The sequence below is a fragment of the Neodiprion virginianus genome, chromosome 3, assembly GCF_021901495.1.
Source record: "Neodiprion virginianus isolate iyNeoVirg1 chromosome 3, iyNeoVirg1.1, whole genome shotgun sequence".
Classification (NCBI taxonomy): domain Eukaryota; kingdom Metazoa; phylum Arthropoda; class Insecta; order Hymenoptera; family Diprionidae; genus Neodiprion; species Neodiprion virginianus.
Genome location: NC_060879.1, coordinates 1237641 through 1263367, shown reverse-complemented (window position 1 = coordinate 1263367; position 25727 = coordinate 1237641). Strand labels below are relative to the sequence as shown.

Below are 25727 nucleotides of genomic sequence, written 5' to 3'. Positions count from 1 at the left end.
TGCGGATCTGAAGTAAAAATTGACAAAGGGATAACATCGTTTCTGACATGCATTAATCAGTAAATTAACTGCATCGAAAAGTATTATCAACCGATCAGTCTGCCAAGAGTTTCATCACGGTATTGTTCATGACAATGTAATTGTTTGCGAAACCTTGATAGAATATCATCACGTGATCCAAGCGGCTAGAAGCCGGGGGGAAAAACTGCAAGATCGGATATCAAAGTGGGCAATCACTTTTCAGGTGAAGTTGGAGTAATACGAAACAGATCATGGCGGCTGATTTTCAAGCGCCTGAACAACTGCGAAAAAGGCGAAAATCTGATCGGAATGAACGGCCCGATAGAGTGACAAGGGACACACGGTGAAAGGTGGACGCAAGGCTGATTTCAATCCCGTAAACGCGGCAAGGGCCTCTACTTTTCGGTAATACCGGAATAATGTAACGGCGACGCTGCGACGTGCGCGTTGCAGTTACACCGAACCGGATGAAAACTCGATTGTAATTACAATAATATACGATAATGCTACAAAGTACTCATGAAATATTATTATTTAGTTATCGCTTGTTAGATTTTCACACACTTCGGATCGGCACACTTTACGATGCCATTGTATCAATCGGATTTACCTCGGATGATACTTCCTGTACGAAACGGCACTACTTTGGTATCACAAACTAAGGCCGATTCACATCTCCGCCTTGTCGTTGCTGTGAATATAGGAACGCGTGTAGTACGGCATGTCAACGAACGGCAGCACCACTTTCGCTTTCAATGGTAGCTAACGCGGGGCGGGACGCAAATTTTTGAATTCAAAATTTACACCGACAGAACGGGCTCAATAATATAGTTATAGTTATAACTTTATTCGAAGATTGATGTTTACAGGGCGATGTCAAGTTTAAGGAAAAATTTGGGCGAATTTCTACTCTTCAATGCGAACTCCTGCCACCTTCTATCATCGAGGAGTATAAGTATTCTACGGAAACATAAGGTTAAGACCAAATCACCTTCACAACGTCGTCCAGCAATTAAACCGGCCGTCGAGTCTAGCAGAGGTGATATTACAAAAAGGGGACCTGACACCGTATCCGTGGCTCTGATCGGTGGTGGTACAACCCCAGCCTATACTGCGCTTCTTTTGAAACAGGCGCCAATTATAAAACGCGTGCACATCGCGGATACCATCGACAAAACGGCGTCTCTGATATTAGATGCAAGTCATGTCGATACCTCGACGAAAATAAGATACTTCAAGAGAAATAACATGATAGAGGCAATGCAAGAGGTAAATGTGAAATATGAGTTTATAAAAATCAAAGACGACACCAGCTGATCGCATATCATTTCTTCGCAGGTGGATATAATCGCAATTATGGACGAAGAAGACTTTACGTTGGGAAAAGCAAGTTCGCACGGTCAATTCTTGGCGGGTTCGCAGCACGTGAAAGTTGTGGCCGAAAAAATGGTGCATTGCTGTCCCACTGCCTTGGTCGCAGTCTTCGCGCATCCTGTCACAGCAACTTTGCCTCTGATTTCCGAAATTTACAAGCGCGCCGGTTGCTGGGATCCAAATCGCATTGTCGGTTCTGTAGCCATTGACTCAATGCGAATTCAAGCCATGGCTGCAAATCTCTTCGATCTCAATCCAGCCTTCACTACGGTCCCAATTGTCGGCGGGGCTGACGCTTGCACCGTTGTTCCACTTTTGTCTCGAGCTAAGCCTGTCAATCAGTTTTCAAAAGTACAACTTTTGTCTGGAATTCATCACAGACTCGCTATTTCTTCCATATGTCGTCATTGTCGATATTCTTCTATTTAGGAGCAGCAGAATTCGCTGATTCACACACTCAGGGCATCCGATAACGAGTTGGCGAGCATCGGAGAGTGCAGAGCCGGTCCGACGCTCTCGGCAGCAGCAGCCGCGACGAAATTTATAGTAACACTGGCCTGTGGTTACTGCGGTTTTAAAAACGCTGTTGCCAGTGCATTCGTTCGATCGAACGTGCTTCCGGTGTGCCCATATTTTGCCACAGAACTACAGTTCGGACCTGGAGGTGTGGAAAAAAGTTTCGGCCTCCCAAAGGTCTCGTCTGTCGAACTTGAACTAGTAGAACAAGCGATCCCTATCATCAATGCGAACGTCGACTTGGCGGTTAATTTCACACGCGCGAATAGCAAATTGAGGTCTAAGATGTAATCGACTTTGTCATTTCATATCGCGTATGGGTCATTTAGTATTTTTTATGTGATGTAAAAAATATTTGCGGATTAATATACTCCGATATTATGAGCATTGCTAATCTGTACATAATTGGGTATTTGCATGATTTTTATATTTCTTAACTTTTGATGTTTTTCGATTCTATACATTTTTTTAGAATTTTTGAAAAAAAAATATTTTGTTTTTGTTTATAAGTATTTAAATAATTTAATAAATAAAAAAAAGGCAATATTTAAATGAATAAGTAGCTCCATCTCGCGTATGTGACGTCACAATGCTGAATTTTTTTGAAATTTTTAGCGCCAAGTTCTCCTGTAAGCACGCCGTACGTGTAATCAGCTGTTGCTCTGTGTTGTGATTGATGAAAAGAACGTCTGATAGTGCTGTTTATTATAAACTAAAGTTATTAAATTATTTAATATGTCATTAAAAAACGATTTTTGTTGGTGTATAGTACCAACTTGTAAAAATACTCAAACTAATGCTTGCTTAACATTCTTAGTATAATACATTGACGTGATCATAACCTCCACACAATTATCCGTGTGAGTTCAAAAAAAAAAACACCACACAAAAATTGATTTCTATTTTAATTATTTTCACCGAAGTCTGACATTAATTATACAATTTATCAAACTTAAAGTTTAAAAAATTTACTTAAAATTTTTTTAGCGCTAGAAAATATTGTACATTACTCTTTGTGGATTCAAATAAACGCGCCAGTAGCAGCACAATGACGTCAAACCAATCACATTCCGTTTTATGTCACGTGACTTTTATGTGATTTAGGACCACTTTTATTTATTAAATTATTTAAATATTTATAAACAAAAACAAAATATTTTTTTTACAAAAATTCTAAAAAAATTTATAGAATCGAAAAACATCAAAAGTCAAGAAATATAAAAATCATGCAAATACCCAATTCAGTGCGATACGTAATAGTTACCAAAAATTTGTAGAATTAGACATTTTTGCTTATTGCAAATTTCAAAATCATTAATTCTTGGACGGGCAAGATTCTCGTGCGTGTTTTGTTTTTTAATTCTTTGCCTGCCTCTTAACCCTTCCAGTCATAGAAGCTTCTATAGTGGCAACCTTCGTTTTTTCATATTTCATGAAAAATCCTGAATTTTTTTTCATTTTCAGGTAGAAAAATACGCAAACTTTGAAATCATTAGGATTTTCTGTGAATTCATAATTCTTTATAATTGTTATAAATAAACATATGCAAACAAAAAAAATGTACTTTCATGAATGTAATTCATAAGTGGAAAAATTCGATAATAAACGTACACTGGAAACGCTTGGAACTAATCGGTTAATAAACAGAAATCTCGGAATGGCCATGAGAATTACAAAATATAATGCACAGTAGTAGTTCTCACCCTCCTTATGGATGCATACAGATAGTATTGGGGGCTGCACGTATTCTCGGTTTAAAATTGTACTGTCTCAAAATAAACACTCATGTAAATTTCAGTCAAGAGCACTGTCTAAAACAATATTGATAGTTCGTCCCGTTTTCACCCCATTTTAAGGGTTGTTTTTAAGTTTTATTAAATTTTTTTAATTAGTTTCGCATTCAGCGTCGAATAATACGTAGGAAACGTATAGTTGAACTTCCATGCCAAAAACAAAAAAAAAAAAAATGAATTGCGTGATTGAAAGGGTTAAAAGACAACGCCACTTACTGACTACAGATCCGTTACTTAGCTACTCTTTTATCGCAGACGGTAGCGTGCGGATCGTTTCGCTGTGGTTTCTCAGAACAGTCGACCTTCTAGCTGCATTATTTATTCATCGGCAAACGGCAGCGCCGCGTGTTTCGATAAGATATCAAATGCGAATGTGATTCAGTCATTCGGTGCCGTACGGTAGTTGATTAATTTTAAAATCACGTTCGGGATGTCAAGTAACCGTGCGGCGGCGGTAAAAATGTCCCAAATATCGTGATGAATATTAATCCTGTCAGATTTGCGATGACGGTGAAATGATTATCAACGGACCGTTTAGCGTGTTGAAAAAAAATCATCTGAAAATAGGGAAATCTTCGTTGTTAATCCAGTTTCCAGTTAAATTTCCGGTAACCGTATTGAATCGGCGGCAACGGCGTGTGTCATTCATGTCATCATCGCCACCGTCGGCCCCCCGTGGTCATCGAGCTATAAATATAACATCAAGAGGCATTTAAATTTGGACGCGTCAAGTTTCGGTCTGCCCGTTGCCGGTGAAAACAGGCCGCAGCAACAGGAGCGGAGCGGCTGCCGGAGTTCTATTTTCATACCGCGCGCAATAAATCTTCTCGTAGCAACCGATTTGACGTGTCACCGTTAACTCGTTGCATTGATATTAACACTGCTGGTACGGGTTGCCGGTAAACAATACCGCCTTCAAGATGGGGATTCTCTTTTCCAGGTTTCGAGTGAGTAACAATATCATACGTCAACCTCGCATTATATTATACACAAAATTTTTAGGTTACACAAACTTGGACTGATCTCTTGATAATGCCCTAAAGAAATCTCCTATTTTTTCTCCAATCTGTTGTATTCTCCTGATCGTACAACACCCCCTTGGATTTCACGCTATTGTTACCCTGAAACAACAATTCTTCGTTCCCAGTATTGTGGGTGTAACTGTTTATCCGGATTCAAGCATAAAAACATTGTAGCCAAACGGAATTTGAAAAGAAACAGCGTTACAGGCACCGTAGTTTGGTCCGTGGTAGAAAGTTCTGTTGTTCTAATGGAATTTGATAATATAGCGTTTTCGAATTGGGTAATCACGTACAATGTGCTGGAATCGGTATTTTTTTTATCGTAGCACATTATTGTTAGTCAATTTATGCTTGGAAAGCATCGTCCTGCGACGCTCTTGTATTAGCATTGAATGTGGTCAGTAATTTTATTCCAAATTTATTCCTGGCTCATTTATATCGCAGGTCAAGTTTTACTTTTGAACTCTGTATATATAGATATATATATAAGAATTTTTGTCGCTTCGTTTCGTCGAATTCGTCACAAATGCACACTTTTTGTAATTCCAGAAAAAGAAGGCCACCTATGAGGTCCTGGAGGATCTTGAAACGGTAATCTTACCAAACATGAACATTAGCTTCTACAACAAGGAGTGTCGGAATGAAATTATTTTTAACGCAAATATAATTTATGCTAACAGAAAATTCAGGAAATTGAAGAATACAGACAAAATACCGAGCAGACGCACAAGAAGATTGTCGGCACGCTGATTATCTACAGTGTGGCTCTTTACATTATTGCGGCACTCGTGTTCTATTTCTACTTCTTCCCAGCCGCTCTCTATGATCAAATATTCTATATGATTCCACTACTCATCTTTCCAATATTGTATGTACATATTCATTTCTCATTTAATGCCACGTTGAAATTACTTTTATCCTTGCGATACGCAGAATTTGATAGTAAATTAATTAGCTTTACTGAGAAATTGGGACGAATTTAAAAATTTATCCTCTGTTGATATTTAACACACATTTTTCTGTGCTGCACAGGATATTATTTATAAAAAATTTAGTATCCTGGTACTACAAACGAAAAATATCTCGAAACCAGACCAAACTCACGAGTATGCAGCAGGAGAAAAAGAAAATTTTGGACGAAGTTGTCGAAACTGAAACATATAAAAAAGCTAAGGAGATTCTTATGAAGTTTGCGCCTGATCAGCTGAGGATGACACCTGTAAGTGGCACTGTGTTTTTCTTTTTACTCTATTTCATGTTTGACCTGCTTAACTTGACCACTGTTGCTTGAGTAAATAAAGCAAAGCAAATGTTACTTTATTATATGTAGTATATTTCACACCTAATCACTTGCAATCGACATAACTCGAATATAACTGATGATCGCGGCTTCTTTGTAGTGAACCACAAAACTTGATATAAATATACATTTGTTCCCCTTTATTATCAGCATTGTTCATACCACAATTTAATCTCTGTTCCTTTCACAGCTCTCGCCGCAGGTTTGTATTATGCCGCGAACACAACATTTATTTGGTAAATGAAATCAAGTAGCTTTCAATCCTTGGTATGTACTGCAATGAAAGGTTTAAATTATTTTCAAGTATACAGTGTATACACTGATCAATTTTCGTGAAGTATTCATCTGAATTGATAATTCAGTATTAACAAAATATCTCGCTTTAGTATTTAGCATGGATATATACAAGTTAAAAAGCCTTGCAATAAATATTTGAATTCGAGCAAATACCTCTAGTATGGAATTTAAACGTTTTAGCCGACGCAAGCAAAAGCTTTGCTCCGCAGTGAAAAGCCTCATAGACCTAGCACACCTCAGGCAGTAACACCGTCGATGCCAAGTGGGGGGCGAACTGAACTAAGAAGACGACCGTTGGTTGTCGCCAATTTAGGACCAAACAAACAAATTGGTAGGCTGGTTAATCCTTCTCCAGTTCCTGTTGGCATGATGCCCCCGCATACTCCGCAATCAGTTAATATATATCCTGCTGGAACGGCTCCTAAGCAGTTTAACACCCCTGCCGCTACGCCTAGTTAGTATTCCAGATTTCGTTGATAATTTCTTTCTTCTTTCGTCTACTTTTCATACTTTTGTTATTTTATTCCTCTATTTTTCGCTGCGTGTGATTTTCTTTGCTTGGAAAAGCTTTGTCATGAAAATTCGGTTTTCTTTACCGCCCGATCTAATGCTGTATTGTGATACCGTAGGAGCGCCTTTACCACGTCCAATACTTCCTCAACAGAGAAGTTACCTAGATCGTTTGGTAGAGTACTTGGTTGGCGATGGACCGTCGAATCGCTACGCGTTGATATGCAGGCAGTGCGAATCGCACAATGGAATGGCACTCAAAGAGGAATTTGAGTATTTCGGTACTATTTTTTTTTCATCTAGTTTAATTTTTCGACCACCCACTTCGTAATTTTTCCATTTATTGATTAAAAAACTGCAGGATTCAGGTGTTGTTACTGCAACTTTTGGAATCCTGCTAGAAAACAAAAACCCTCCGCACCAAGATTGGAGTACGATAATACCCCAGTGCCTCCAGCCATGCCAAACCTCGACGTTACCCAAACGCCGTCACCAAAAATCACAGAACGAATATCAAACGTCTCAGACACTGGTGAGTTGTTTTACTATTATATTAGAGAAATATGAGCCTTGTGGTTACAAAAAAAACTTGCATGTGCCATGATCGCGTTATTTGTTACAACAGACCCTGGGTATTGATCTAGCGTAATCTAGTACGCGACAAATTTCAGTGTCATTTTTTTTTCTCAACGTCGTTTGAACAATGCTACTTATGGCAACTTGATAGAGCTATATTTATATTTGGTTGCAGTGTATAAGTGTCCCGAGACCCAGCAACTGAAATCCCATCGTCAATCAATCCTTGAAAATTGCGAGTTACCAAATCCAACTAAACATCGACTATTCCTCTATAATAAACTGCATTCTGACTCATCAAGTATTTTTAGCAGCAACGGTACGAAGCATTGTCCGAGGCCTGCGTCACTTGCAAACTCGGAAAACAAGACTGAACAAAGAGGAAAATGCATTTATCAAGTTTTAAAAGATAATATCTTCAATTCTGATAATAATTATCCTCCTGACAAATCTTCAGATGCTGACAAACACTTTCATCAAGTTAATGACCAAAAAAATTATACCCAGGATATCGATTCTCAAAAAGTTTCTCACCGCAAAATCTTATCATTTAAAAATTCCAATCCCCATAGATTAAATGGTTACATGTATCCTTCAGCTTTGGTTGAAATATCCAAAACATTGCCTGACATTGCTCTCAGTAAACTTTTAACAGCTTCCGAAGACAGGATTTTGCATATGAGCTCAACTGACAGACGGTTTAGTGAAAAGGTCGACAATTTACATGTTCAAACTGAAATTTTGAGAAAAATTAATGAACAAAAAAGGAAATTGTATACATAGAACCAGATGCTGTGAGCAGTTACGATAAAACGATTCTTTTTCATTTTCTTAATCACTAATATAACGTGTATATGCAGTAAATTATAACAACGATCAACATTATCTAATCTGTACTTGCGCATTTTTTAAAAACATTGATTCAATAAAATTTACGTGCGTCTTCAATTCGTTGAAGTTTGGCTGATCAGACGGGTTCATTATGCCCGTAAATACTTGAAGTAATTGTAGAAAAAATCAGTATAAATACGGACCGATATTTAGGTGCGTTTAAGCTGACTCATCCTATACGATGAACCTTGGAAGTGGTATCAGTTACAATCTGTATTGTTGTTTCAATGATATCAATTACTATAGAGCTCGTATTGTTTTCACGTTTATAAAGAGGTTTATAACACTTTGCATTACCTTATTTTTGGGCTCTAGATACAATAAACATTGCTCCGAGGATATTGACGAAAAGTATTAAATTTTCAGACTCTGATATAGAAGTTGTTGAGAAGCCTGAAAGTATGGAAGACAGTACGGAGGAAAAGTCTGCCGACGAAAAAGAGGAAGGTAAGAACAAAATCTTTTCATCAGCATTGAAAATTAATTGAACGACATACATGAACACGTCTCTTCTGAAGTGTACCAATATTTTCTTACGAATCTGCGATAGAATTGGATATAAAAATTCGCAATTGTTCTGCCCCGTTATAGCACCAGCAGCTATTGAAACGTCTGAAGTTTCGGTGGCTGAAAAACCTTCGGATGATAATAAAGATGAGAAGGTAGAGAGTAAAGAAGTGGGTGTAGAAGATGACACGGATAAGATGGAGGTGGATGGATCCCCATAAGAATGATATAAAATTCTATTTGTTAACGAAAAGTTTTACGTAAATTTCTAATCTAGCAAATTACTAGTAAGACAGGAAGGTACGAAATACCGAAAGGTAACATCTCTGCCGCGTTATTGTATGGTATGACAATTTCGTTCGTTTTAACTCAGGTCCGTTAAAAGCGTTGACAGAAAACAATCCAATTTAATACTAAAGAGTGTTTAACATCGTCACCTCGTTGCTAGGCACAGATTTGATCTTGAATAAACTTCCGTCAGGCTGCATTTCCCGAGTGTTGTCGTAGGCATGGTATAATTGTAAATAATTATCGCGTGCTTTATTATATTTTTATCTCAATATCGCGACAAAGACTTATATACCCATGCATATAATATCTTTGCCAAGGTTTTTTAATTAATTCATCGTGTTGTATTACACTATTGTAACAGTAGCTGTCGAAAAAGATTCCCAGGCAGTCTTACGAAATTATAAATATATATAGTTCCCTGTGATGTTATTATTCTATTAATATTTCTTGTTTTTATAGAATTGGCGCGATTATATTAATATTAACGATTGCTATTTGGTTCATTGTTAATGAAAAGATCTCGCAACTTGAAGTCTTATCTGAAATCTTTAATTTTAGGTAAATAATAACCGTTAGTCCTAGCACAACGTTGATTGTTTTACCTTCTCAAGCCTTCCACCACATTCCAGAAAACGAGGAAGAGCAACAAACTACAAACCAACTGAAATTTTACGATTGGTTCGCTCCAAATTCTCTAAGTTCAATTCGGATATGATCCAATCTGCGAGTATTACCTGTATTTACAGTGATGTATTTAATACTTCAATTAGTTTGTTTTTCTTATTATTTTCACTTTTAAATCGAAATAAGAATCCTTCCTCATTTACTGGGATGGCTATCTTTAAGGTAGATATATCTAAAAAGACTTATTTTCGCTATAGCTAATCTATAAATTTCTATTTATACATAGTAAAAGTAATAATAAGAGGTACAATAATTCAAAGATATTGTTATAAAACTTAGTTAAGGAATGTACTTTACATCGAAAATCGAAATAACTTATGTGTTTTGTACGCAATAAACAGAAAAAAAATAATTTTAAATCACCCAATTTCCGCATTGTTTTTCTTTTTTTTTGCGTTAAGTCTCACCGCGGCGCGAAAAGGATCACGGTTTCATTGGTGCAGTCATATTTAATCACAAGCAATGAAAGGAGAGGCTTCGATCAATTGCGTGCTAGTTGGTGCTAGTGAAGTTATTTGACAGTCAGAAAATTTGTGTACGGTAATCCCCAACGTTCCACGAAATAAACATTGATCAAATGAATGACAAATACTGTTTATGAGATGCCAAGAAAATGGACTCCTTGAACATTCTCATCGGGATCGGTCTCGTTCATTGCACCCTGTTTTTCTTCGATACATTTTTCCGGGTAAGATTCCTTCTACATAACCTAATACTTTTTTATTTCGTTGATTGCCGGTAAACCCAATAATGCTAAAAATCTTAAAATATTCCGTGACTCGTTATGTTACTAAAGCGAATTGATTTCCAGTCATGCTCCCATTATCCGTATCTCTACTTCCTCAAAAATACCGGAATCACGATCGAGGCACTCCGGATCAGGTGGTACACAACCGCCTGCAACAGGATGATCATGAAATGGGCAACGGACCGCTCCAAGTTCTGGCTGGCTTGGTTCAACGCTGGCGTCATCATAACCATACTTCTCCTGCCTGTGGCTTCGTTTATCATCCTTAAAATGACGTTCAATTTGTGGACCGGTCAAACAGCAAAGGACAACAGCGTGCAGACGTTGGAGCCAATGGTTCGACCCAAATTTTCTTCAAATCTAAGTTGTCCAAAGCCATATCCAGATATTATCCCGATAAACTGCTTTTGAAATGAAACACAAAATATTCTTCAAAGATTTGACAGAAAAATCCTCTCAGCTTTCATGCATGTACAATTGAAAATTACAAAACACCGCAGTTACCAGGTGTGAATCTCCCGCTCGACGAGATTGGCTACTACGCCGCGACGCTGGCACTTTGCAGTGTTGTCCATGAGTTTGGACACGCTTTAGCAGCAGCGAGGGAAGACGTTCAAGTCTTTGGTATGGGCTTGCTAGTTGCATTAGTCATTCCGGTAGCTTACGCTCACATCAGCAGTGAGCAGCTGGGTGTTCTGCCGGTATACAATCAATTGAGAATACTTTGCGCCGGTGTCTGGCACAATATTGTGCTGGCCACTTTGGCAGCTGGTACCTTGATTCTAACAACCTGGCTGTGGGCTCCTTTGTATACCGTTGGGCACGGAGTTGCAGTTAAGACTATAACTTCTGTAAGTTGCCACGTTTTAAATCGTTGGGCTGTCTTTTCGAATACACGAATAACCTGCAATGTACATTTTTTATCCTTACAGAACTCTCCTCTGCTCGGATCGACTGGTCTACTTCCTCGCGATATGATATACAGAATCAACGACTGCACCGTGAACGACTGTGACGACTGGTATCACTGTATATTGACCGCTGTGCGGCAGCCTAGTCCTGGATATTGCGTAACGCAGAAGTTAATACAGGTGATACGATTGCGAATCATGTGTTGACGAACTTGATCTTTCAAATCAACTGATCAAATCGATTCAGGAATATGACGAATCAGTCCCAGCCTGGCACATGGCTAACGGCGCAGTGAGCTGCTGCGGGGAGGATAGCGAGGCGGCAGGTAGCCTGTGCTTCGAATACATTGAGGGACCTCCTGCAGCGCCCCTACAACTGCCACCCCACTCTTGTCTACCTGCCAGATTAGTCACCTCCCATGCGCAGCGATTTTGCCAGTACAGTCATCACTGCACACCTCATGAAACGCACTGTATGCAACCGTCGTTGGACAACGTGACCAAGGTTAGAATATTCAGAAAATTCACCGCGGGTAATTTAAACCCAATAAGCGCGCTGGGCAATACTTTTTTTTTTATACATTTTCACAGGTGGTACAGATAAAGAGGCGAGAGGGTAAGGACGTGCTATTCATCGGTGATCCAGGTGACATATACCGGACAGTTGACGTATCGGATTGGGTGCCCAAGTACAGTTTTTTGAACTCAGAGCTTCCCGAGGCCTTGGCTCTTCTCTGCAAATATGTTACAGTGTTTTCTGCAGGTTTGGCGGTTGTTAATGTGGTGCCCTGCTTTTGTTTTGATGGTCAGTATATCGTCGCTGCTCTGTTCATGCTCAGATCTAGAATACGTCAGAAAAGCTTGCGTCAGGCGCTTGCTCTGACGGTTACATGCATAGGAACACTCTTTCTCAGCATCAATCTCGTGTATATATTTGTAAATAAAATAATTTAGACTAGAATCCTTAATTTATGTAATTGTTTATATTTATCTTTGCTACTATCGTTATTATATACCAAGTATTAAGAACTAATTACGTATTTATAGATAATTCATTAAGTTGCACCTATGTTCAGCGAATAGCTTTCACGAGCCCTTTGTTCGATTTAAATTTCTCCTTAGTTCGGCGAGCGAATTTTCTCCGTGTATTATTAGAGACTTGATGGCAAACTAAAACAGAAATTTTGGATTCTGAGACTCCCTCGAGAAGAAATTAAAGCTAGTGATGTTTGTAAAAAAGTATAGGCCTACTTCGTCTTTGATGTCCCTGTTAGACCTGAAGTCATTTCTCGCCCAATCTCTAAGGTAACGCCGGTCCATCTCATCTGGAACTTGTCGAATTGTTCGCATAATATTTCGGTACAATTTCAACACTTCTTGGTGAACCATGAACTGAAATGTTAATTTCACGTTCATGATTATGGGACCTCGGCGATAAGTTATGTTAGGTCAAGGTTCGTGTTGTATTAACCTGTTTCAAGCTCATCGCAGATCGAGGCAGCTTACCGGACATTTCGATGCCGCTGCAAATGTTTGAACGGTGTAAAAAATTAACCTTTGTAAACATAAAATCGTGTTAGAGTTTTACACGAATCAATGTTACCTCGATTTGACGTGAAGTTTGATGCAAAAGAGGTCTAGAAAACCGATAATTTTATCATGACAAACGCGTAGATAATATTCGTTGAACAATGCATACAAGTTATTATATTATCAATGAAAAAAACTTTTGTATATGATTTAACATAACCTAACATAACCTTGTTTTCCTGGCATAATGTCTGGTGATATTAATGGTTGCTAATAGTGTTTAAATGTTTTCAATTGGCAGCATTGAGTACGTTTTCATCATGTTTTCACTAGGGTTGCGTCATTGCTATCGATTAAAAATTGAGGATATCGCTGATCGCACCCTTGAAAAACGTTTTATAAGTCGCGAAGGTAGCGGCAGGACGTACTCGGCAACAATCGATGTTGAATCTGATATGTGTTCAGAGTCGATAACACAATTTTACGTCACGCAATTGACCGTCCGGTGTGGGCTTCATTATTTCACGTAAAAAAATATATACATATTTGCGATTAACAATATTAGGAGGAAATTCGTGCGGTTGACGAGGATCAGATAATCGCCCGGTGAATAGCTCAATTTTTGTTCCATTAAACCGCGTTTTTCTAACTATTTCTTAACTTAATAAATTAATGTCCGCTTTGATTAAACCGCAGTGCGCTCTGCGCGGGTTTCTCAGCGGTTGGCGGCTCGCTCAGTTCGGGTTGCCATGTTGATCGCTGACGAAGGGTTATTCGTACCGCTGAATAAGAGTGATTGATCCGCGTCGCGTTGCCGAACGTGATACCGACGGATTGCGGATGAAGATGAGCGGCGACATGTTTGAGGGAAAGGACTACCCCACTCAGTGGGCTCTGAACCCCTCGGCCTACCAAAACATGAGTAATGACCAAGGTGAGAATCATCTGATTTATTCCCTTCTTCTAAAAGTTTCACCAAAAACTTTTCTCTCACCGATCTCGAAATTCTTCACCTTTCAGTTGACTGGGCTGCCTTGGCTCAACAATGGATAAAAATGAAAGAGACCGTCGTGCCTCCGGCTCCTCCACCCCCTTCTATTGGCCCGAACCAAACCAGTGACGGAGGAGGCGGAGAAGCACCGATGGATATGGATACCAAAGAGGATGAAGTACCTCAGGCTCCACCTGCCCCTGGCATAAGCGGCACAGGTAAATCGAGAAATAGGGGAAGTTCAGATCTGCCAACACCTGACTTTTCGTTGTAGCACTTTTAATACATGTCATGAACCTTTTCTTCAAACAGAAGGATGGAATCAGTGGAGTCAATGGAGCCAGTGGAATACCACAGGAACGGGATCGAGTGGCTGGGAATGGGGTGGAGTTCCACCGCCTGGCAGCACTCTGGGACCAGATGGAAAGCCTGTTGCTGTTCCTGTGGCTGTACCCTCGGTTCCTCCAGCTCCGACGATATCTGTGTCGCCAGGGTTCACTATTCCTCCACCGGCAGCTCCACCTTCGTACAGTTATAACACTGTCACACCGCCGCAAGCTTATAACCAGGTAATTTGCCCGAGTAACTGGTAGCTTAGTAAGTTGAAAGTTTTAGCTTCCACAGACAATGATTCTATGTTATGTGTTTGATGTGCCGATAGGTACCCGGTTATTGGACAGGTGAACAGTCATCTGGTGTCGTCACGACCCATCAACCTCCACCTTTTATGAAAAGTGTACGACACTCTAACCGAATGCCGCATATGCGAAGTAATGACATCATGAGGGGCAGAGATGACAGAGAGAAAACACCTGAGGAAGATACCAGCACTACCATAGGTAGAAAAACGATCCTGTCATATTGCAGGATTTATATTCCGACGCTTGAATTTAGCTTCGAGTGCAATAATTTAATTATCGCTTTTAAACTATTGGTTAATGATTTAAATTGTTTGGAACTTTTGAGCCAATTATCTTTGTGTTTATGATCCTGCGCTTAGACTCAGCAAAGAATTCTTTTGGATTCCATTAATATCTCACAATATTGCACTCCTCCATCCGTTCGACTCACATTAATTCGCAACAAGGATTGGGACTGGTTTGATTGCTGTGCTATTAACTTGAATTATGTGGTTAGCGCATCTAAGAATATTTTTTTCTTCCATTTTTAGTCGCTGTGAGCGTTGCACCTATCTATTTTTTCGTAAAATTTTCAATTTTAATTTCTGTCGTATAATTTTATGGGAATTGTTTGTTGAAATTGAAAATAATTAAGTTATTAAATAAAAACCTATTAGCCTTCTGTAAAGTTAGATTTGTGACGTCTATAGATTGTCTAACGATGTTAAAATGACCCTTGCTTCAATTCTACAGATGCAGCTAAAAGACGACAACTCCCAGCATGGATTAGGGAAGGTTTAGAAAAAATGGAGAGAGAGAAGCAGAAGGCAGTTGAAAGAGAGAGGCAAGAAGTCTTACGTAAACAAGAATTAGAGGTACGGAAACAAGCGGAAGAGGAAGCAAGAGCGGTGCTTAATCCTGCCAAGAGCAAATTCGTGAGTATCTATTTATTTTCCTTATTTCAATCTGGAGGAAGAAATTTTGAATAAAATACATTTATTTTAAAAAGTTCGATAATTCGTCGTTTGTCTAAAACCAATATTTCCGAATTCTTGGTAACATTTAGGATTCAGACTCCGAAGAGGAAGGCGAGGTGGAATCGGAATCGGGCTTACCTAGTACAGACAGAGAAGCCGAAAGGGAGAATGACAAGAGTCCCGATGTTGTTGTAAGGCCTCGGCGATCTCGATTCAGGGATGCCGCTTCCCCCGATCAACGAGTGTCCACTGAAGAAAGTCCCCGTTCTACACCAGTCTCTACTCCTGCTCCTACCCCGATTAAACGATCCCGGGAAGACATACTACAGGATGTGGTAAGTTGGATTCCCTATTTTTTTGTATTATTCCGCCTGACAGGCAGAATACACAATTGCAGAAGAGGATATCTTTTGCAAACCAGACAATTACCTTCACAGATGTTGAAAGTGCGAAGATCGCTGACTGAGATCCTGTTGGAAGTGACAAACGAAGAGATATCTACGGTCTGCAGAGAGGTTTGGAGCCGCGCACGTGCCAAAGGTACCCCAGATAGACCCGATAGACTAATAGAAAAATATTTGCGATATTTACAGGCGAGAACAGAGCCAGGCTCTTCACCACGGAGTTGGCCTCTTGCCGCATTGTATACAATCTTAAAAGTATTAAAAAAGGTTTTTTTGATTCCTAAGCTTCATTATTTGATACACTTTCAAGAATGCCCTGTTTTACTTTTTCAGGATGTCGAGTCTGGATTTATATTGTTGCTTAATCTGTTACATTTATATACTATTTTTAGTTTACAGCATTCGAACTATCCCTTATCAAGTTTATTTATCCCAAAGTGAGTTTTAATTTGGGAGAATAATTCGGAAATCTTTTTCCTCAACCGTTAATTCCAATTAATCATTCTTCATTCGCTACATTATATTTTTCGCGTCATAAGCGAACCATAACTTTCTACTGCTTATGCATAAGTGCGCGAGTATCAGGGCGTTTCAGACACATTAATATCGCGTTAGTATTTAAAATTTCATGCAAAATTCACCCCTTAGCTATTACTTAATCGATATTTTTACATACACACGGCATGACGTTGTTTTAATTGAGTTGTTTGAACAAGTTCAATCATAAAATAGGCAATAATCCGAACTCTTTTCAGTCTAAGGATATTAAGTATTGTATATAAAATACGTTGAATATGTTTAACGTGAGGACAGGGAGAGAAAACTCTCCCTATCGCAGGCCGGTTCGGGACTGTTTAAAGAAGGGGGTGCCCAGAAAAGTGGTTGGCACCACGAGATTGGTTACTAAATGCGTGTGTATTGTAAGCCCCTGCAGGACAGCCCCCCGTCGCATCCTTCAACAACTCGGCCCCTCTTGCTCAGATCACTCGAAAACTTGGTAAGTTTTTTTATTCCAAATATACGATATCTCCCCAAGAGAGAGACTGCGAGAGGAACTATAACTCGTTTCATTGTGTATCGGCTTTTTTTTTCTTATAATAATTTTTGGTGCATAATCTGGGCGAGCAGGTTTTTGTTTCCTTCTGAGCTCCAAGACTATGAATAATAAAGCACTCTTCGTCCAACTATATGTTGAATTAGACCTCTCGCCAAGATTTCAGAGTTGTTATTAGATTTCAAACATAGTTCCATCGCACGTCTGGTTTCATTATGTCTCTGTCTGGCTGTGGAAATGATTTTTGAAAAAAAAAGAAACCATCGGATTCAATGGTGGTTGCGTGCGACAAAGAGTTACGTGATCTTAATCATTGAGTCTGATTTAACTGGGAGTTCGTGTGTGGTAGGTCTGGGCATCTATGGGGCCAGCGACAGCGAGTCTGACGACGAGCAGAGCGAAGACGAAGAGCAGCAGGACGTCGACAGTGATGAGGAACTGCTGCAACTGAAGGTATGCTCGGTACATTGCGTAATAATTATGTGAATTGAAGAATTAGATCAACAGTGTGATCAGTGTTGGTTATTTCAGGAAGTCTGGAAGCGACGGCAACAGGCGTTCAAGAAGGTGGAGGAGGAGATAGAGGCTCAGCTTGCGAAGGACGAGGAGCAGGAGTTGCACCAGCAGCAGGAGGAAGATGGTCGTCATAACAAGCAAGAGGATAATCATATGGGTAATACTAGCAGCAATGACTTAGGTACGTTACACAAAATAATATTTTTATTGTTTGAAAATGATTGAGAGCGTAATTTGTGACGTCATACTTTAGTTGATGAAAAAGAAACGATAAATAATCAAAGAGAAGCATCAGAAACACTATCAAGCGGCGGACAAACGCCGCAGCGGCGAAGTGTTACCACAGATACAGCAAAGGCGAGGTCGCCGTCAAGATCGGCGGATTCAGAGTCTAGCAGTGGCGAATCCAGCAGCTCCAGTTCCAGTCTCGCTTCTGTGAAAACGGGCAGAAAATCTAATAGAGATAGTGAGAGGGATCGGAGAAAAAAGAGGTCGAAGAGCAGGAGCAAGTCGAGAAGCAAACACTCGAGATCCCGATCAGCCGATAACGATCATGGCCACAGGCACAGACACAGGTCTCGCTCGCGGTCGCGGTCGCAGTCGCAGTCTAAAACTCCGAAACGGCATCGCTCAAGATCGAGCAGCTATAGGTCAGGAAAGAAACACAGATCGAGATCTTGGGAAAGGAAAAGATTGCGGTCGCGATCCAAGGACAAAAAAAGCTCGAGATCGCGGTCGAGGAATCGAAAGAGAACAAGATCACGAACACGTTCACGGGGGAAGAGGAGATCGAATTCCCATTCTAGGGACAGGAGAAGGTCTCGATCCAGATCTCGTGACATCAGGGAAAGAAGAAGGAGTCGTTCTCGAACGAGAGAGCGGAGAAGGAGTAGAACCCGTTCAAGGGAGAGGAGGAGGTCTCGGTCGCGATCAAGGGATCGTAGGAGGTCTAGATCTTATTCTTCCAGAGGCAAAAAGAGGAGCCGTTCAAGGTCTAGAGATAAGCGGAGGTCACGATCCAAATCACGTTACTCGAGCCATCGTGACGGTAAGAAGTCATCGCGTCGGTACAGGGAGTGAACCTGTCCACCATTTTAAACCAAGGTTGTATTTATATTCTTATTATTAGAGATCACAGATTAAAACAGACTGGTCCATAAATGACAATATCAAAAAATACGCAATCACGGGCTTGCTTCTTTGTGTGTTTGCGATTCTATTGTAATGACTGGTTGTCGATAAGAGATACGGTAGACATTTCACAAAACAAGGGGGATAATATATTATTCTAATCTACATGGACACATGAATGTTCACAACAGACGCCATACGTTATTTTACATTTCGTCGGATGAAAACCATCCAAACAGCAAAAACCCAATTCTTGTACTCGACTGAAATCGATCATCTGTATTAATCTGTTCCATAAAGTAATTAGTCGATAGCGTCTCAAGAGTAATTATCTGCAAAGTTTTAGAATCGAATCGTTCGTCTCGATTTTTGCTGATACAAAAAACAAGACAAAAAAGAAAATACGAAAAATATCACAAACCAGGCCAATATAAGTGTTCAGAATAGGTTTTTGGAATATCGTTTTGTTTCAGCTGGTACGATTGGCTTGGCAAACACGTCTACTTCATACCGCAGAACCACTTCCAGCTTTACAAAACTTCCGCTTTGTTTCATCAATGTTCAACACAGTGGTACAGTTTTCTTTTAAATATACTTAGCATCGTTTTTCACTCTCTTCCTTTCTCTTTCTATCTGTTCTTTTAACGAATAATGAGATGCACATGACTTGATAATCTTCTAATAAGAATGATAATAATAGTAATAGTGTCCCATTACAGTTCAAGTTGATATCAGTCAGTTGCCAAAACTTATACATATATAATTTAAAACGTTAACACGGACTAAAGCGTTTGTGTAAATAATAAATATATATTATAATCACTTAGATCCGAGAAAAATTTATTCTCTTCTTGCTACCTTCTTAAGATATAGCGGAAAATGAATTTTATTTTAAGGCCTTGTCTTTAACAGATAAATCTACTTAATCGAACCAATTATGGAAAGAAAATAAAACGCAGCTAATTATCATGAAATACTATGGTAGTTTATTGGAATATGGTTCATGGGTGATCAGTCCCATTCTAAACTGTATGATACGTTCACATATCTTCTTATTATTTATATAATTTATGTATACAATATTTAGATGCAGTATATACACACACGTCGATTCATCTGACCAATGATCACAAATTTTTTCCATGGAATATTTTATACTTATGATTTATAATAATTTACATCATCACACGATACATACCACTGTTGTGAATACATATTATAGGTAGTTTGTTGTCGGTAGGGGAAAGCAAGACGGGAATACTGTCTAAGCTGCAGATTTTATATTTCTTAAGATAATTAATCTGAAATGAACTTTTCTTACAATGCGTTTCACCTAGAAATTTTACGCAATAATTTTTCGCGCTAGATCAATATTTCCCATACTGCTCCATAATTTATTCTTCACCTTTTTAATTGCTACAAAATATTGGAATATTTTCAAGTGTCGGACATCGCGCTGAAGCTTGTTTTATACTTATACGTGACAAATTTCATTCGTGAAAATAAAATTTCAATAATAATAAAAATTGCTCCATTGTACCATTTGAACAAAAATACATTACAGTTAGATGAATTTATTCCTGGTTGTTAAAAAAGCATAGATGGCTGGTGTTATATTAAACATCAGTTTAATTATCAGTGTACGTATGCAAATAACACTTAAAATTCATCCAATATTTCCTTAATTTCATACGCATCTATTGATTATTAATTTAGATTAATTTAACCTCGTATAAATACCTTCTATACTTCAGCATAAGAAATTACTACTCCCGATAACAAAATTGTCAGCACGAGAACGGTGCATTGAAGCAGACTCGAAGAAGGACATCTTGTACAGTGATTGCAAATGTTTAAATGTTTACCGATTGTCTGCCAAAATTTTTACTATTTGTTCATATTCTAACATATAAGTAAGTAAATATGTTCAGCAATACAGGTTGTCACGTAAGTTGAGAGATGTAAGGAATAGTTGTTCCCTTTTATTTTTTTTAAAACCAACGAACTGCGAAATGTTATACATACACGTGGGACAAATAATTACATTCTTGCTTGTAGAAGTTGTCCTTCTCTATTCACCGGGGCTCGGAATATCATAGAATCAAGAAAAAAAAAACAATAGTACACCTGGCTGTACATACTACGTAGATATTTGTATATTTGCACTAAACAAGTGTTACCTATATGTCCCATTAACTTCCTCTTTTCAGTCTTTTGATCCATGGTTAGTTCAGCACGAAGTATGAATCCCCCTATATTCGTATGTATAGATACAACAACCTGTGACGATTGACCGGGTTGAATTTTCTTGACAGCCATATGATACGACGTGTTAAAATTTAAGATCCTAGCAATTTTTCATCACTTCCCGTACCGCTGTTCGCATTTTGCGTACTTCTCCAATAGGTTGACAAAATCATTGACTCGTATATTGTGATGACTCTCCAATAGGCTATAAAAGTAAATGTATAATAATTAATTTAAAGACATACCAAGCATATCGAATTACAAAGTAAGTTACAACTTGAATGAAAATAACGTCCGCCATGCAGTTTCCAAAAGCGACAACTTTTTTATAGTACTAATAATTAATGATTTGGAGTCACCTATTGCTCAACTTACAGGAATTCCGTGGTCCTTATGTGCCATGGAAGTAGACCATACGTGCTATACGTTTTTCCACAAACAACAGCTAGATCGGGATCAGGGAGTCCCCCGAGTTGTAGCTTGTTCTCAAGAAGGTCAGAATTGATTTCTTCCAACTTCAGTGCTCCAGTGATTACCCCCTTTCCCAACGATTGTGTGAGTAGTGCCACTTCCCTTTTTCCATCTGTGTAGGACAATAGCTGCACTTGCAATTTGTGCTTCACACCTGTGAAAAGCGGTAAAAATCTTTATCGAATTCAGTTCAGGCCACAGGGCATGGGATAAAAATGGGGAAATTTATGACATTAGTTTCGACTTGCGTGCAGGTTTTCAAATATTATATTTCATCAGTACCGAACCTTTGGGATACATGAGAAAGTTTTAACTCGATTACGCGACAGGAGACATAGATCGAGTGCAGCTTTGAAACACGCTGGAGCGATTAAAGCAAGCGTTGAATGAAAGTTATGACTATAAGCGATAGATTTTCTGTGATGCGTTTAGTGGCAAGTTGAAAATGCAGATGTACCATTGACACCGTTCTTAACGGCTTTCACTGGACACGTCGAATTCCAGTTGACATGATCGACCAGCTCGGGTTTGAATTTAGCCAGCGCCCTCCTGGCTTCCTCTTCGTTCTTTCGCAGTATACCTGAAGAAGTGATAAGAGGTGAATAATAAATTGCAAACCCAGAACGGTTGCACCGTCGGTTAATAGTTGTCACATGCAACATGTACCGTATAATTACCATCGTAATCGTAGAAACTGACGCAAGGTATGCCGGCGGTTGCCGACCACGCGATAACGCGGACAATATCGCGAAGCGAGGCTCGTTCGCGTCCTAGAATCAGGACAAGATGCTTCGGGAGGCGGGTCTGATCGACCCTCCGAACGCAACGTACGAGGTAATCGGCGTCCGTAAGGACTTTGCTTCTACTGAGGTTAAATAGTTCAAGTTGAGCCGCGTCCGTCCACGCCTTCCGCAGGAGGGTAATAAACGCGTAAGAAATATGCAGGAGGGTCAGAAGCGCTCTGTAAAACTTGACGAACATATTGTTCCACGGTATTTTCACCCACTTTATACACCATAATAAATACGGGGATCTATTTATCAACTCATAACACAACGCCGCGTGTACGTCTGATTCATTCACGTTGAGGACTGATTACTACCTGCTACGGACAGCCACGGGAACACCGTCTTCGGGGCTCGGGCACGGCGATCAGCTGCTACGTCGGCCAATCACGTGCTGACATTTCTCGATTTGTATGTGGAACAGCGTCTCGACTTTGGATCGCCGCTGAGTTGACAAAAATCAAATGGTCCATATCGACTCCGTTCGTATTTTCTGTCAACGATTTCGGTGTATCGTTCATCGATTTTTACTATCGATCTTGCAACGATTGCCACCCGAAATTCAAATTTCGCGCTTTCGGCGGCCATTTTTTATATAGGGTACGCCAACTGGTGGCAAGAATGTGAGCTTAGTGGGAGGATTTATTAAATTTTTATAAAGCAACTTCCGGAATGTCATTATTGAAACGTTTCCGACGTAACGTATTTGTGCATCTACGGATGCAACAAATTATTTTCAACGATGACATTACGAAAGTTGATGTATAAAAATTTAACAAATCCGCCCACTAAGTTCATATTTTTATCACCAGTCAGCGTAAAAGTCATGTCGCACCGTCCCTACATCATTGTTTGTCCATAGACTGGTCAAATTCGGTATGAAACTGTTAAAATAATGCTAAAGAAGAACAGACTTGTAAAATATTAATGAATTGTGAATCCAAAAATAACCCTACGTAATAATTTAGTTCTTACATTATTGTAACCCAACCACAGTTAATTATTTCTGAAGCAGTGCTCAATTGACTCACGATACTTCCGTGCCAGATGGCGTTCAATGGCGTTGTTTCCGGTGCCGTTCTTTGCATCCTGACCGTGTAGTTGGAGGTGAGTCAGACATATTGTTAACCAAAATATACTGATTAGTGATTGAATTGGGGGTTAAATAGTGGCGAGAAAAGCTTAGACGTCGTATAATTGATCGATTCTGAATATACGAAGCTGTTTGAACCTGCAAAGACCGTTTCGATAGCGTTGGAGGCCCGATCACTTTTCTAACCACACGTGTTTACGGCGTGACACTGATCGTGTGATTTTTCATACCAGACAGACCTCATCATGCAGTTACACATCCGCGGACAGGAGTCCCATGTCATAGAGTGCCATGGCGATGAAACCATCGGTCACATCAAGGTGAGCCTCACGATTTGCTGTCCAGATTGTCCCGAAAAGTTTGGAAAGTTCTGGAAGAGTTCTTTAATTGCCCTGTCAAGCATTATAATGATAACCCGGCGACAAGGAATCCTCTTTCGCTGGAATGAGCAATAATGCCAGATTAAAATTAATCCAGATCTCAGGGAGCCCGAAGTTGCGTAGTTACTTCCGGCTTTTCATAGACCTTGAACAAGACAAACTTACAAAATTTAGTATTTTCTTTCCGGATCCTTAAATTCGATTCTGACTTGTCGTGAATTATTTTCTAGGCGCAAGTAGCAGCCATCGAAGATATTGACGCTGGTAGCCTCAGCCTTTCCTGCGGAGGAGCTCCCTTGGAAGACGATGCTCTTGTCTCCGAACTCACAGCCTTATCCTTGGACTTGACCGTGCCCTTGCTTGGAGGTGAGTTTTTCTTCTATGTTTACTTCTAGTTTCGTTTCTTCACTACGCATCGTCGACTTTCTACCTCTGCTATCGTCTTATGTCTGACATTTAAGCAACGATGCAAACTTATATGGAATTCTATTAGCGGTAATGAACGTCCAGCTGTTTTCAATCTCCGCTAAGTTGTCAAACGTATTTCCACGTTGAGAAAGTATTCGCTGTTTGAGATCGTGTTTTATTTTCTGTGTCGATTTCTTACTGATTTTGTGAAAAAGTGACACTCTGATGCTCAATTGTGTCAGCAATAGCTGTTTTGTTGGAAAATTATACACACTGTAAACGAATGCCTGGAATTTTGCAACTTTGAGATCTGTGGAAGCCCCACAAAGTCATCTACTGATATTATCTGGAATATAATCCCACTTGAAGAAAATGCATTAAAATGATAAACTGTTCGATGGTCTTTGTCATCTAACGGAACGAGCAATAATGCGATATCACAAAGCAGTTTAAAGTGAGTCTATAGTTTATCATTGGCTTTAGTCTTTCATGAAATTGCGACAAAACATACCTTTTCATCATTACCATCATGATTTCCATATCTGAATCTATCTTATCGATATTTTTTCCCCTGTTCGTTAGGTAAGGTGCACGGATCCTTGGCTCGTGCTGGAAAAGTAAAAGGACAAACTCCGAAGGTGGGTAACAATAGTTTGAAAGAAATGTCGACTTCATTTCAATAACCATTTGTAATGATAAACATAATAATCACACTGATCTCTCCGTTTCTAGGTTGAGAAGCAGGAAAAGAAGAAGAAGAAGACCGGCCGTGCTAAGAGGAGAATACAGTACAACCGACGATTCGTTAACGTAGTGCAAACGTTCGGTCGTCGTCGCGGACCCAACGCTAATCCTAACACGTAAACAGATTCCTCTTGTATTCAATAAAATAAGGACGACGACGACGATGATGATGTAAACGCGTCGCGTTTTTGTAATACCATGTAATTATAAGAACAACTGATAATACACATATGCGTCGCAAATTTTTACCCTTACAATTATTAAACCCAAGTCCTTTACAACAGGTTAACATGGTATATAAGTATCCCGAACCTTTATTACAAGTTAACACTCAAGTGATAAATTACTGCGTTCACCTGAGCAATATCTCTGAAAATTTTACGGAGATAGGAAAGATATTATTATAATTTATTCTCTACCGAGTGGTAAATTTTCGTATGATAATTGAGTATCTGAAATGTCAGAGAATCTTGTAACTGGCCAATATTTTGTATGTGATCGTTAATCTGCTAGGTCCCTTCAGGTAGAGTTGGTAAACACCAAACGTGATCCGGCAAATCTACATGCGCAGCGTAAACATCTCTAATTATAGGCAATTCAAGGTACCCATGTACTCCGAGCAGAATTTCGAATTGCGGATTTTTTTCTTGAAACCGATAGCGCTCGGGTCGCCCCGGCGTAACTCGGAGCGGCTCACAATCAGTGAACTTGTATCCTCAGTTGCCTATGATCGGGAATCGCTGTGTAGTCCGGTATTTACTCCTGATGCTGCCTGCAGCGGCAATTCAGTAATATAAACATCTGACTGCGTTGAGGGCTCAGTTCGCGTCGCTCTTTCGACCTGTCGTGACTTGCTTCAGAGCAGCGGGAGTGTAAACATGCACTCCGACGGTCCGACATTTATATCGTAGTGTTCAAGCTGTATCACGTGATTC

The 25727-nt window shown here is 39.5% G+C and overlaps 7 protein-coding genes across 14 annotated transcripts; 5 read left to right on the top strand and 2 right to left on the bottom strand.

Annotated features, from left to right (window-relative positions):
* The first annotated feature begins 6 nt into the window (after positions 1–6).
* On the top strand, positions 7–2202 carry LOC124300903 (probable malate dehydrogenase, mitochondrial). The gene is made up of 4 exons (XM_046755392.1): positions 7–779; positions 891–1290; positions 1360–1746; positions 1825–2202. The coding sequence occupies exons 1-4, from the start codon at positions 607–609 to the stop codon at positions 2200–2202; spliced, it is 1338 nt and encodes a 445-aa protein (XP_046611348.1). The 5' UTR covers positions 7–606.
* A 1852-nt stretch (positions 2203–4054) lies between these two features.
* LOC124301363 (endoplasmic reticulum junction formation protein lunapark-B) lies at positions 4055–9200 on the top strand. 4 transcript variants are annotated; one of them, XR_006907459.1, is made up of 10 exons: positions 4056–4651; positions 5276–5317; positions 5407–5594; positions 5759–5945; positions 6217–6228; positions 6504–6654; positions 6953–7114; positions 7195–7365; positions 7585–8576; positions 8667–8747. XR_006907459.1 is itself a non-coding variant. In XM_046756296.1 (10 exons), exons 1-10 carry the CDS (start codon positions 4625–4627, stop codon positions 9026–9028), a joined length of 1281 nt encoding a protein of 426 aa, XP_046612252.1. In that variant the 5' UTR covers positions 4074–4624; the 3' UTR covers positions 9029–9200. The 4 variants fall into 4 exon arrangements, 1 of the variants encoding a protein (XP_046612252.1); XR_006907457.1 differs by having other exon boundaries at positions 4058–4651; positions 6504–6777; XM_046756296.1 differs by lacking the exon at positions 7585–8576 and adding an exon at positions 8892–9200 and having other exon boundaries at positions 4074–4651; positions 6504–6777.
* Positions 9201–10205: 1005 nt separating this feature from the next.
* Positions 10206–12409, top strand: LOC124301365 (membrane-bound transcription factor site-2 protease). Its single transcript, XM_046756299.1, has 6 exons — positions 10206–10470; positions 10594–10866; positions 11031–11381; positions 11463–11621; positions 11689–11946; positions 12033–12409. The coding sequence occupies exons 1-6, from the start codon at positions 10396–10398 to the stop codon at positions 12393–12395; spliced, it is 1479 nt and encodes a 492-aa protein (XP_046612255.1). The 5' UTR covers positions 10206–10395; the 3' UTR covers positions 12396–12409.
* Positions 12153–13202, bottom strand: LOC124301369 (LYR motif-containing protein 2). Of its 2 annotated transcripts, XM_046756305.1 has the most exons (5): positions 13045–13202; positions 12913–12964; positions 12693–12833; positions 12508–12611; positions 12153–12282 (listed from the first exon to the last, which is right to left on the bottom strand). In XM_046756305.1, exons 2-4 carry the CDS (start codon positions 12952–12954, stop codon positions 12528–12530), a joined length of 267 nt encoding a protein of 88 aa, XP_046612261.1. In that variant the 5' UTR covers positions 12955–12964; positions 13045–13202; the 3' UTR covers positions 12153–12282; positions 12508–12527. The 2 variants fall into 2 exon arrangements, with proteins under 2 accessions (XP_046612261.1, XP_046612260.1); XM_046756304.1 differs by having other exon boundaries at positions 12153–12611; positions 13045–13200.
* Positions 13203–13448: 246 nt separating this feature from the next.
* On the top strand, positions 13449–20769 carry LOC124301362 (arginine/serine-rich protein PNISR-like). 4 transcript variants are annotated; one of them, XM_046756292.1, is made up of 13 exons: positions 13449–13577; positions 13668–13905; positions 13992–14180; positions 14275–14531; positions 14624–14801; positions 15336–15517; positions 15649–15894; positions 15997–16099; positions 16889–16960; positions 17367–17470; positions 17549–17714; positions 17787–18637; positions 19138–20769. In XM_046756292.1, the coding sequence occupies exons 2-12, from the start codon at positions 13812–13814 to the stop codon at positions 18611–18613; spliced, it is 2418 nt and encodes an 805-aa protein (XP_046612248.1). In that variant the 5' UTR covers positions 13449–13577; positions 13668–13811; the 3' UTR covers positions 18614–18637; positions 19138–20769. The 4 variants fall into 4 exon arrangements, with proteins under 4 accessions (XP_046612248.1, XP_046612250.1, XP_046612249.1 ...); XM_046756294.1 differs by having other exon boundaries at positions 13466–13905; positions 17549–17690; XM_046756293.1 differs by having other exon boundaries at positions 13467–13905; positions 16898–16960.
* Positions 19628–22651, bottom strand: LOC124301366 (dehydrodolichyl diphosphate synthase complex subunit nus1). Its single transcript, XM_046756300.1, has 4 exons — positions 22060–22651; positions 21840–21962; positions 21287–21536; positions 19628–21116 (listed from the first exon to the last, which is right to left on the bottom strand). The coding sequence occupies exons 1-4, from the start codon at positions 22361–22363 to the stop codon at positions 21026–21028; spliced, it is 768 nt and encodes a 255-aa protein (XP_046612256.1). The 5' UTR covers positions 22364–22651; the 3' UTR covers positions 19628–21025.
* Positions 22652–23197: 546 nt separating this feature from the next.
* On the top strand, positions 23198–25034 carry LOC124301368 (uncharacterized). The gene is made up of 5 exons (XM_046756302.1): positions 23198–23274; positions 23494–23580; positions 23871–24006; positions 24631–24686; positions 24781–25034. The coding sequence occupies exons 2-5, from the start codon at positions 23506–23508 to the stop codon at positions 24910–24912; spliced, it is 399 nt and encodes a 132-aa protein (XP_046612258.1). The 5' UTR covers positions 23198–23274; positions 23494–23505; the 3' UTR covers positions 24913–25034.
* Positions 25035–25727: the final 693 nt, after the last annotated feature.